The sequence below is a fragment of the Neltuma alba genome, unplaced genomic scaffold (assembly GCF_004799145.2).
Source record: "Neltuma alba isolate B1F8T4 unplaced genomic scaffold, ASM479914v2 tig00011421_pilon, whole genome shotgun sequence".
Taxonomy (NCBI): Eukaryota; Viridiplantae; Streptophyta; class Magnoliopsida; order Fabales; family Fabaceae; genus Neltuma; species Neltuma alba.
Window position 1 is genome coordinate 1 of NW_021636105.1, and position 12,611 is coordinate 12,611.

The following is a 12,611-nucleotide window of genomic DNA, read 5'->3' on the forward strand; positions in this document are numbered from 1 at the left end:
AAAAATACAACAGCGAAAAGTAAGGATCAGTATAAGGCAGTAGGAGAAGCTGGAAATGAATATGGAAACTCTGCCCCCTATTTTCCAAGTAAACGACGGCCACGTTGGTTAGCACCTTTCATGCGGAAATTCAACTCATCCACATCATTGTACATATGATCAATGGCCTTGTTTTGCCTGCAACAGCACCAACATTACCAATAGACAAGTCACGTTAAAAGTTGTTTTGTGGGAATTTTTGGAAGTGTTGCTTAAAATGTTGCTTATTTTCGCAAGGATAGGGCAAAAGATTTTCTTCTAGTGCTCAAGAACAACTGGAAGGTGAAATTAGATAGGAGAATAAACGAATATTTAACTAACCTATCCATTTCGGATCCCATGTCAACAGCCATGTCTTTCAGCTCTCCCAAGATATCACTTAAATTTGACAGTGCATCATCTTGCTTCCCCTTCTCAAACTGTTTAAGGACAGTTTATTTATTAGCCAATTATGGAACCTTACATCATCACAGAAGATGAAAATAACAAATGGAAGTGGCATTATCCAAGTTGGACACACACAGACTACATACTGATGGGGTTAATCAGAGTAAGATGAACAAAATTGCCAGAATATCGGTAGTTGCTAATAAAGAATGCTTATCTGGACGAGTCATCGGCCAGTGCAACTAAAAGCTATAGTAAGAATCCACCAATCCCATATTTTTGCAAGAGAGATTTATAACATATCAAGAGCCCTTAAGATAATTGAGTTTTGTCACGCCCAGCTAGCTTTAGACAAGAGGTTAATGTTCACTGAATGATACAAACCTCAACTTTTTGAAGGGCATCTGTCGGTTCAGGAGGTGGTGTCCGGGACTTTGACTGCCCTCTTGGTGCAGAACTCAATCCCAACTTCTCTCTCTGCTCCAAGTGGCTGCCCTTTCTTCGTACTGGATCATCTGTGTTATGAAGTATATCATGCATATGTTACATACACGTACATACATATAAAGTAAGTGGAGGGGAAAAAGAATAAAACCTCCAAATATAATAGGGCCAGTTATGTTGCGTGTCTTCTTTGGTTTCCAAGTTTTGGAAAACATGCCACCAAGGCTTCCCAAGAGCTTTTCTCCCTGTAAAAGGCATTCAAGCAGTTTAGTCCAGAATATCATTAGAATGTTACTTTACAGCAGGCTGTATAGCAAAAGAAGCAATAGTCTAGGTAAACGGACACCAAGAAGCCACTCAATATAGGAACACTGAAGCATGCACTAAATAACTCTTTAAAACCAGAGTGGTACCCGACTAAGATCCTGATCAATGTCGACGGCAACATGGTGAGTCCTGGTAATCTGCTCTCCTTGTTGATGCAGGGTGACTAAAGTCTTGGTAGCATCCTCTCTCATATCCTCTGCTATCTTCAAACAATTGTTAACTGATTTTGTCGTCTCCTCAGCCTTGTAAACAGCATAATTCTCCAATTCTTGCACTGACTGATTTTCTATTCCTCCTGAGTCACGAAAATCATTCTTATACTTGTTTCGGTCTGCTGATCGAGGGGCATAGGAAGATAATGAAGAGTTCCCATTTACATCATAATCATCAAAAGGGTTGGTCTTGACCTTGTTTACCAGGGTAGGATCTGAAGAACTCCTCCTAGAGGAATTATAATTTTTGCCGTCCTTTGCCAAATCATCAGAATCAAACGGGTTTGACTTTGATTGGACAGGATAGACAGGATCAACAGAATTGTGTTTTGAGAACTTCAAGGGAGATTTCTTAGAACCAAACATTCTCTCGAAGTCACCACTAAGCAGTAAGCAAGAACACTTTGCAGAATTTGGTTAGAGGAAGAGCAAGGTGAGGGGGTAAATCAATTTAACAAGAAACAACGGTGTCCTAAGTAACGTGAACGCAGAACAATTTCTCCCTGCAAAAATAAGCAAGAACTGTTCATGCACTGTCATTGTAGACAAATAGGCAAATATCATACTATCAAGGCGCTAATTACGAATCAGTTAGTCTTCCTAGGATAAAAGAAAACCAGTCTTTATCAACTAAGGGTACGTTCAATAAAATTACTTAAGAAGGAAGTCAAAAGACGACGAACTAAAATATCGAAGATTAACGGATTCACAAATTGCAGAAAGAATTCATTAACACAATCTCAAAGCCGACGAGAAAAAAGAGGCGTTAAAACTTATATAAACTGACGACGGACTCGACAACCTCTTCGGTCTCTTTAGCTCGTCCGAGAATGAACGAAGAAAAATCTTTGGATAACGAAAAGAATTATAAAAGCTTCAATAATAGCTTCAAATTCCAATCAACAGAGATAGAGAGGAAGCAACGTTGACCATTAGGTGATCATAAAAACCATCAGGAGTCCTACAATTTATGGGCTTTATACTGTAACAGAACACTCAGAAATCAATGATTGTTGAAGAGAAAGTAGATGAGTACCTGGAGAAACCCAACGAATGTGCAGAAAGAAAAAACCGAAAGAACTACGAGAGGAGAAGTGAATACCCAACAATTTTAAAGCCTTCGAGTCCCAAGAGGGAGAACAAGAAATGGGAGAAGGAAAGGGACTATTTCAACTGAAAGAACCGGCAAATGTAGAAACCTTGCAAAATCGCGTCAAGAAAAGAGGGAGGGTAGGAAACTGCAACGAAGCCAGGATGGGTGGAGCGAGTACACAATATTTATATATATATATATATATATTATATATATTTGCGTAAGCACTCGAGAAGGGCCAAGCAGCTTAGGTAATCACGGCGGGTGTTTTTTGGGATGGGGGCCACACATCACATTCGCTCTCAGAATTCGTCGTTGGCGTTGTTTAGATTTCATTTTTGAGTTTTGAATAAATCAAGCATGGACGCCATTTATGATTTTTTTTCTCTTTAATTGTTGGGATGGGCCATGTTGGAAGTCATTTGATTCAGACCGAAAACCGTATCACTTTGTCAACTCCTTGGATGAATTAATATATAATTTTTCATTTATCCTATTTCGTTGGATTGACAACACCAAACATCCGTGTGACGTATGAGGAAATTTCTGGTTTTATTTTATTTTTATATTTGCTTCTTCAAAAGAGAATTCCGAGCCATTAAAGAACATGCTGCAGCCATTGACTTCCTATGCTATTTACATAACTTTTTTGGCCAGTTACTATTTTAAATCGGTGAATGATTGAATACACACACACACATAATATATTAATATAAATTTATAATAAAATTCGTCCTTTTATAAAAAAAATAAAAATAAAAATTTTATCTGAAATTATATCATTTACGTTTTTTTGCCAACCTCAAATATACTATTTGCAAATCATAAAATGCATGAGGATTTTTGAAATGATGTATAATACCAAAAATATCTAATAACATATTCACATAAATATATGCAAAATTCAATATACCAATCACTCGAGAATACGTACATGAGTGCATACAGAGTTATCCACACACCCAAATAGAGGTGCGAATAAGTGAGGGGGAATTTGAACTCAAATTTAGGCATTTAAAATACTAAAAATCTTTATACCCAAACATAAATAGATGAATTTACAATTACAAGAGCAACTGTTATGCTCAAGCCATGACCTACGATTCGTCTAGGGCGTACTGAAAACATCACAATACTAGGTTGCTCACGCCCAATATAAAAAAATAGCAAAATTTCAAATGACAGAATTTGACCTAAAAGTCAATCCTTCACAACAGACATTCCCACCCTGATCAAGACTATTGCAAGAAAGAAGAGAGAGAGAGAGAGAGAGAGAGAGAGAGAGATCGCAGGCATCTGTACAAAATTCAATGTGTTATATCAATTCTTGCACCCCATATCACAAAATACACTGTGACACGCACGAGCTAGTTCTTCTGTACAGCCACTTCATTTCTCTTCTCCAGGAACCAAGACATGAGAAGACATCCTACATCTTTCAGTACATCTGTCCACGATATAGTAATTTTATCAGCAGTATATTATGCAAGGCAATTACAATCAGCACAATAACAATACATCATTGAGAAAGAATAACAATTCATAAACAGACCGCGTGAAAGGATTAAAAGGGCTCCAAATATATAACTAGGCACAAACCTCTAAGATGAGTCTCTTCTGATGAACTTGAAAAACTTTGAATAATTCCAGTTTCTACACTTCAGGGAGACCGCGGACAGCAAATAAAGATTTTCTCTGTTCTCTTTGAAGCTTGATTGCAAAGAAAAAAGGATGAAAGTCACGCATTTTCTTGGATTAGTTCTGATAGACGAGAGAAAGGAGGCATGAGTTTACAATTATACCTGTGCTTCTAACTCGGCAATTCTTTGCAAGGATGCCTGTTCAATGCGAGCACGATGCTTACGTTCTTCTTCTAACAAACCTGTAACTTGATATCTAAGCTCTGCCATTTCTTGAGCAAGGTCCTCTGCTTCTTCTTTGGCCTTCAACTTTTCTTCTCTTAATTCTTCCTAGTAAAAAGTTTGAAATCACTATATACATGTCCAGGCTCTAAATAAACTTGAGTAGATCAAATTGCGCAATTAAAAAGGTACACTGTATTTTCACTTTTGTATTTCAGGAATAGACGCCAACCATTTCAATATTTTATGCTTCAATAAATGTACACACCTTAAGTTTCTCCACAAGTGTTTTATACTTTTGCATCTGATGTGACATCTTCTGCATCTCCTCTTTAATATCTGCATCTGTTTCCAACGCCAAAGATAGCCTCCCAAGGAGTGGACCCAATACTTCTCCATAAACACTTGGGAAATACATGAAAATATTGTCATAAATTTTGCGAAAGAATGCTTCAATTCAGTAAGTTCAAATTAAAATAATTTAAAGGAAACAATTCAATTATGAACCTAAATTATCAGTAACTGCCAGCCAAAGAAGATCACATGACAAAAATTTCCTCACGGGAATTGTACACTAGTGTCCAAATTGACATGTTGAATATTTCCTGGTATGCTTGCCGTTTATGGATATTACATTCAACAGTTGAGATTAAATGATTGAAGACCATATATATAGGAATTAGGACCCAACTGGAACATTATTTGGCTAATAAAATTACAAATAAACCAAGGCACTTCTTCAATTTTCAGAATCCATCATCTATATCCCGACATTTAAACATACAATCTCACAAGAGTAAAAGGAGCAATTAAGTAAAGTGTAATAAGTTCAATGCTTACAATATCAGGCATCCACTTAATGACAAAAGTAAAGACACTGTGGCTCTGAAATATTACTAATCAGTGCTTCTTTTAAGGGAGAACATTCATTAGCAAGAAAGAAGAAGAAAGTAGAAAGAGACGCCCGATTTGATTTTATGCCCTTGAAGAAGAGAAATTGGCAATTTCATTCTGAAACTATCAAAAAAAAGATCAAGCAAAACTGCCAGAGTCACAAGCTCACCACCATAGAGGAAAACCATTGTCCTTCCATTATAACACAATTATGATAGCATACTTAACAGGACACTTGTTACATGCAGATTAGTTGAAAAACCAAACCTTCCATTGTATACCTTATATCCTTTGATATGTCTGAACCCTTCTCTTGTTCGCTCAAGGAAGACTGACCATTGAGTTGTGATCTGTCCTTCTTTTCTAGCCACTCTTCAACCTTCTGAGAAAAATTTCCGGTGTTCACATTGACAGCATCAATCTTATTTTAAGTTTCTTATTTTCCTCATTCAGAGAGACAATATTTTTTTGGGCTTCCTGAAATTTAAATTGAAGCTCTCCAATCAATCTACTCATTCTAGTGTTTTCCTCCAGAGTTTCCTCTTGTATTTCTTAGCCTCAAAGTGACTCTGCTCCAAGGCCATCATGTCAAGTTTCATGCACTCTACCTCACATTCAGACTCTAATGCCATGGATGAAATTGATTCCTTCAATTTCTCTACGGACAGTGTTGACTTCTCCAATTCCATTTCTTTAGTCACTAATTCCTTCAACAAGAAAAATTGTTCAGAACTGGATCTCTGCAGCTCCTCTTTTAACCTGATAACCTCATCTTGTAAGCCTTCCATATCCTTTATTTCAGTTTAAAGCTGTAAACAAGCTCTTGCAGGTATTTGACCTCCATGTTCCTTCCATTAAGCTGATCCTTAAGGTAATCTGTATCGAGTATGATCAAATAAAGCCAATGAGTAAAAACCTCCAAAAAAAAAAACCTACTAGATAAATCAAATTCATTGAAAATCGATGATTATTACAACTTAATTTGCTGGCCAAAAAGAACGAAAAAAAATATGTTATTGACGGCAATCATCTGTTGCACAAAAGGTTCACTTATGAGAGTAAAGACTTGCAACTTATATGCATATAAATAAAACAGAATTGACAACATGGACTACTTTCCATCTATCAATAATCTGAAAGAGCTTTAATTACTTTCATAGAAAGAACCCATTCAAAGAGCATCTAAAGCTAAGAAACATGACAAACTACCTATTTCCTGAGAGCAGTTCAATAGCTCTTCTTCCAACCTCTGTATGTGTGTCTTATCTTTTATGCTAGTCTCTAATAATGACTTCTCATGTAGTTCTATTATCTGCATCAATGGCAAAAATCAGACTAGTATCAGATCATAATGTTACATTCCCACTCTCCCTACAAAAATATGTAAAATGCCTGACTTCTCATGTAGTTCTATTACTGCATCAATGGCAAAATCAGACTAGTATCAGATCATAATGTTACATTCCCACTCTCCCTACAAAAATATGTAAAATGCCTGATAAAACATAATGTAATATAATAGCTTGAACTCAATCTGGTGTGACGTACCCGGAGTAGCTCAAAAATTTGGGATTGTGAACAATTTATCATGTCCTTCTCTTTTCTAAGCTGCATGTCAAACAGAATCCACATCAGTAAAAAGTTCAAATGATATATAAATTACATACAGCATGGAAAAGGGCTCTGTTCTTTTAGGACACACAATTAAAGTTTGTTAAAGCAGTCAACAAATATATATATATATATATATATATATATATATATGACGAACCAGTTTGATTAAATATCAGTAACCCATGTAAGGAGTTCTGTTCTCTCGAGCACAGAATGAAAGTCATCCAGTCTTATGTGACTTCACATTCCTAATAGGGTACATGATTTGATTCCGCGTAGCAAGAAGCGAAAGGGGTAGAAACGGTACCTCTCTACATCTTGTTTTAATTTTCAAGAGTTCCTCCGCGTTAAAAGAAGTATCGGTGTCACTTCTGAAATTATTTGACATTTCTGCAAGCAATCTGACGCAAGTGCCTTAGAGAGGAGTACATGATGGGTGTTTATTAACAGATAAGTCGCGTTAAATTTGGGAGTAGTGGTACATACGAAAGAACAAACACCAACCAACAGCTAACGCGCAACAGTTTTTCCAAGATTAAAGATATATAACAGTCAAATGGATTAGCAACTGAAGACAAAAAAATTCATAACATGATTCTGCAAGTAATGAAGTTGATTTTCAAATTTCTTAAAAGTACCTAATCTTAACTACCTCAGCTACTTTCTCCAGGTGAAAACATAACATAAGGGAGAAAATGATAGAATGCTAGCTTGACCCATGATTAAACAAATACTAGTTTTTCATGTTCATCGCCCCATACGAAAGAACTTAGTAGAACCCTTGCCGGGGATTTGGTAGATATATAATTGGGAAGTACGCCTAAAGATTCAATCCTCAGAAAAACCGACTCCGAACTCATTCATCAGCACCGAATACATTGATATATCGACATGAAACAGAAACGGTAGGAATCTGAGCTAGTTACCTGAATTAGATAATTCGTCTTGGGAGAAAAATTAAGCAAATACGAAGGTTAGTCCAATGCTCCCAATCCCATTACAATGATTCAAAATTTAAAATGCAGCCCCCGTGGCAAGGTTCGAAGACATTCTATTTGAGCTGGCATGGAAAATGGGAAGAAAAGGAAGGAACACGCGATGCTAGGTGCTTATTATCTTCGGATTGGGCTTGTTTAAAAGGCTAATTATTTGGGCCGGATGTGCAAGAGTGAAGCATTAAATGGATTTCATCAACTTTTTTTTTAGAATGATCCATAATTTCATTCTAATAAATTCATGTTTCTCCACTTGACCGAGTAGTTTGTGTGTAAGGAGTGTGCGTTGCGGGTTCGATCCCGTCCTCTTTGTAACAAAAAAAAATTCATGTTTCTGTTCACATCTAATTGATTTATCACTTTTATTTAGAACTAAAGTTTAAAATCCTTCTATCATAGATCTAAGACCTATTTTATAATACAATTTGTACTACAAAATAAGCCTGAAAGATAGGAGGAATATAATTTAAACACTATCTAAGGCATCCAACTAATTATGCAAAAAAATCAATTATTCATTTTTATTCTGGCAAAAAAAATTTATTAAGTTAAAAAGTCCTTCAAAGAATTTAAAAATTGTTTAAATTGAAAGTCATTGCCGTTTAATTTTATCCTATGTTTAAATTATCATAATTTAATTTTTCATTTAAAAGCGCGTTCAAGTTAATTAAATTTAAAAATATTAACATGTACCATAGTACATGAGAGATAAATATACTTCTGTATTAATGATAATAAATTATATATAATTTTTATATCTTTATTATTATCCTTAAAATATTGAGTATAGAAAAATATAATAAACATGTAGCTTAATACGAGAAGTCGAAAATGATAACAAAAATTTGACAATGCAACTAATTGTCCAAAATTTCGAAAAGTACAATTTCTTTTTGTCACATTATCCGTGAAAGATCCAACTGCGCTAAACTGCACCGTTGACTTTTTGCATAAAATAAATAAAGGCTTTTGTAAGGTCAGTATCCCCAATTTCCCATGTGGTAGAAATGACAATAAGATCACAAAGAGGCATTTCCATTCCCATCGATCTGCAGCGTAAGCCTTGCCTTTTCCCGTGTAGGACTTGCCTCTAATCACAGTTAACAGCCAAGTCATCTTATTCTGCCAGTGCTGAAAATAATGTAGGGAAAATCACTATAAGAAAGAAATATAATCACTAAAAAATCTTACAACAAGTAATGTAAAATTATAAATCATTGTTATTTTGTGTACCAAAACTTATCATTGCGTATTGCACATTTGTTGTGGGACATTTGAGTGATTATTTTTCTTGCCTGAAACCTCATAGGATCATGGTCATTCTTCCAATAATGCATGGGACCTCCAAACTCCAAACGTTTCTGTCCCTAGCTCTCTTCGCTATGAATATATATAATTTGACCCTGGCTGCTTCTGCATCATCAGCTTCACCATTACAGCATGCTTCTGCCCAGCAAGGTGAAAATTGAACACCGTTTGGCTGTTGCACACCACATTACATAGAGTGCATATTCTAATGTCAGTTTCTGCTGCCCCACCTTTTATAAGTTTACGTTTCTTTGCTTCAATATCCTCAACCATGGCTGCTTTATTTGGCTTCTGTGAATCTATCCCTTCATCTTCACAAGTGTTTGGCCTTTCCTGGGGCCTAACAACTGGATTGGTTGCGCGCTGCAAAGCATTATTTGATTTTGAGAGCAACCCCAGGTTCCTCAGGTGTTTCCTCCCAGCTAAGTGTGTCATATATACATCCCTGCTGTTGCAACTGATCTTGCAAAGTTCGCACCATGCAGGTTGGGTAGAAATTTTCTTTGGGCCTTTTTTCCAAGGACCAATGCCAAGATGCTTAAACGCGGCAAGATGAGAACCAATACCATTATCAGACATCAAGCTAATCTGCAAAGTGAACAAAAGTTCTCGGTTAATGTAGAAATCGTCTAGTCGTTCTTATAAACCATAACAGTTTTGTTGCATTTCTACATAGCAAGCCAAATAAAAATCCAGTAAGAGATGCAACAGAACAAAATGAGGTGCGGTATTTGGAGTAAACGTAATTGAGCAATTGAAACAGAAACCAAGCAAGGCTGCAAACATCTAATTCAAATTATCTGATGGTTGTAGATAGCAATGCTAAGGTTCTCAAAGGAGTTGAAAAAAATATAGTACAATTATAGCCAACCGCTCTCCACAAGCATTACTTAATTCAACCAAATTACCAGCAGAAGTATTTCACCCTATCATGTATGACCATTTGAGATCATGGTTGCCCCCATTAAGGGGCTTTTAACACATGCTAACTAAATTGGAGCATCAATAATTCAATATTGAGCAAAGAATCGCAACAGTTTTACCATATGGAACTAATTATGAGTTATTAGTTCCAGATGAAAAGAACGTTTGGAGTTTGGCCAGCCAATACACGTACAAGTGAGTCAAGATTGATGGGCATGGGTTAAAGATACTAGTCATTTGGAAAATAAAAAAACAAAGAGATCAGTGGAGATGAGCTGAAACTTTTCACAATAAGAACAAGACACTCAAGAAACGGCTAATTATGAAACAGTGTTTACAGCAAGACTTCACTGTCCCCAGCAGCCAACACTTACTAGTAAAACGAATATCAAGAGTTAAAAAGGATTATTCAAAGCAAAAATTCACCTGAGCAGCATGCTTTTTCCCAGATAGGTGTTTGTTATACACATCTTGACTATTGCAGGCGACGTTACATATCGTGCAAACCCTTACTGAATCAACTGCTGCACCGCCACTCACAAGCTTCTGTTTCTTAGACTCTAACTCTTTGCTCACCACACCAAATAAATCTTGTCCTTGGACCCTATTTATTTGACTTTGTAAACTTGCATGAGAGGCTCCTGGTATCGCTGTATTGGTGGGGCTATTTAGCAATTGCATATTCTTCCTGTGCTTCTCTTCTGTTACGAGCTTTTCAAAAACATCTTTGTTTGTGCAATCAATTTTGCAAACCTCACATTGCATTGGTTCATTAGCTTTGGTTTGGTTTGGCATAGGCAACGTTAATGGGGTAAGACTAGGCAAAAGTTGACGCACCCAGATGTCATTCCACGCAGAAGAAAAACTTGCGGACACAGCCGAAGTCCCATGAGAAGCTTTGGCAGCCTGTAAATCACAAGAGTTGTAATCCAAGAAAACAGATTAAATCTGAAACTGCTCATTAAATTGATAAAAGGAATAAGAAAAGGTAAAATCTACCTAACTACGCCACTCAATAATTTTTTCCCCCCTTTACTCGACAGAAATGACATATCGACGAAAAAAAGAAGGCATCTACAACATCAGCAAAACAAGAAAAATACCAGATTAGTCTATGCAATGTGGATTCGGAAGCCCTGTATTTAAGAAAAAGAAACACCAAATAAAATTGGCTCGAAAGAAATTTTCAATCTATTTGCAAAGTAAAAAACGAAACTCCTCTTAAAATTTTTTGACGAAATCCAGGGCGAGGCCGACCAGAGAAACTTGACAGGAGAAACTGATGATAAGGAATTCGGCATTCCATCTTAACCATAAAAACCACAAGCCCACCAACAAGCATCCCGTGAAAGAGTCTACATTTCAACTAAACTAAAGTATGGAACCATTCAGCCAAACTTTTCATTGGGGGGAAAAAAAGCTCTTTGCAAAATAGCCACTCTTTCACAAGTTAAAACTGTTTTTCGGATTCAACTTCTTCCAGTGATAATAACAATAACAAAATGGAAGAAATTTTGCTATGTGTGAAACGTGTGAGAGTTTCAACTTACAGCTTCGTATCTCATGGAGCGAACTTGCTTGACGATCCAGTTCTGAGTATCAGCGTTCGTGTCCGGGGAACTAATTGATTGGCGCCCATAAGAAGAGCGAAACAACGCGTATAAGGCCGAACTTCCTAGCGGGTCGGATCCATGAGAATGAAGAGGCGAATCCGAATGCACGAAGGGAAACGTCGAGAATAACGATTCCGAAGCAGTGGGCTGCTGAGGGAAGAGGGGAGAATACGGCGGAGGGTGCATTTAGACGATTGTATATGAATCAAGCAAGAGCAAGAGCGAGGTTTCTCTAAACTGCGTCCGAGCGTCGTAGTGATGAAGCAGAGCCCCTATGGCATTCAGCCGTTCATGAAGGAGATAGATCACGGCCGAGCCATCTATCTATATACACATTCACGCACGCAGAAATCAGTGAAGTTGAACTCCCAGTCATTGGGCGCGAGTAGCTATGTACTGCCTCCGGTTCTTAACCACTAACAAGTCTGTCACATGATATAAAAACTCATTTAATTTTAATTTTAATTTTAAATATAAAATTTTAATTTGTTTTATTTTTTATATTTATTTATTTTTTAATATAATCCTAATAATAATAATAATAATAATTTTAACAGATAAATTTTATTAGTAAAGATATTTTAAAAAAGACAGTACATATTTATTACAAATAATTAATATAACTTATTTTTTTAATCTACTCAAATTAATTAACTAGTTTTTATATTTAATACCAGAGAAAATAATTTATTAATTATGAGAAACTGAGAAATTCAGGCATTATTTACCGCCTCATTTGGACTCCGGCCTTTTGAAATGTGGGTTTTAAGCTAGCTGCCACTCCTAGTAAGAATTTGATTGGAAGAGCTCGTATTTTTGTTTATGATTTTAGCTTCTCTTTCTTCAGTCTGCGAAATCACTGAAATGTTGATAAAACTACACTATATACAGCAATGGTT

At 36.3% G+C, this 12,611-nt stretch overlaps 3 protein-coding genes across 3 annotated transcripts; all 3 read right to left on the bottom strand.

Annotated features, from left to right (window-relative positions):
• Positions 1-47: 47 nt before the first annotated feature.
• LOC114713274 (SNAP25 homologous protein SNAP33-like) lies at positions 48-2,637 on the bottom strand. Its single transcript, XM_028897885.1, has 6 exons — positions 2,446-2,637; positions 1,284-1,912; positions 1,022-1,115; positions 811-941; positions 361-458; positions 48-177 (listed from the first exon to the last, which is right to left on the bottom strand). Exons 2-6 carry the CDS (start codon positions 1,773-1,775, stop codon positions 78-80), a joined length of 915 nt encoding a protein of 304 aa, XP_028753718.1. The 5' UTR covers positions 1,776-1,912; positions 2,446-2,637; the 3' UTR covers positions 48-77.
• A 1,216-nt stretch (positions 2,638-3,853) lies between these two features.
• On the bottom strand, positions 3,854-6,046 carry LOC114713273 (sarcolemmal membrane-associated protein-like). The gene is made up of 6 exons (XM_028897884.1): positions 5,867-6,046; positions 5,540-5,679; positions 4,633-4,768; positions 4,305-4,472; positions 4,102-4,212; positions 3,854-3,949 (listed from the first exon to the last, which is right to left on the bottom strand). Exons 1-5 carry the CDS (start codon positions 6,044-6,046, stop codon positions 4,156-4,158), a joined length of 681 nt encoding a protein of 226 aa, XP_028753717.1. The 3' UTR covers positions 3,854-3,949; positions 4,102-4,155.
• Positions 6,047-6,051: 5 nt separating this feature from the next.
• Positions 6,052-11,898, bottom strand: LOC114713271 (uncharacterized). The gene is made up of 7 exons (XM_028897883.1): positions 11,650-11,898; positions 10,526-11,005; positions 9,270-9,763; positions 7,180-7,273; positions 6,807-6,866; positions 6,468-6,570; positions 6,052-6,134 (listed from the first exon to the last, which is right to left on the bottom strand). Exons 1-7 carry the CDS (start codon positions 11,896-11,898, stop codon positions 6,052-6,054), a joined length of 1,563 nt encoding a protein of 520 aa, XP_028753716.1.
• Positions 11,899-12,611: the final 713 nt, after the last annotated feature.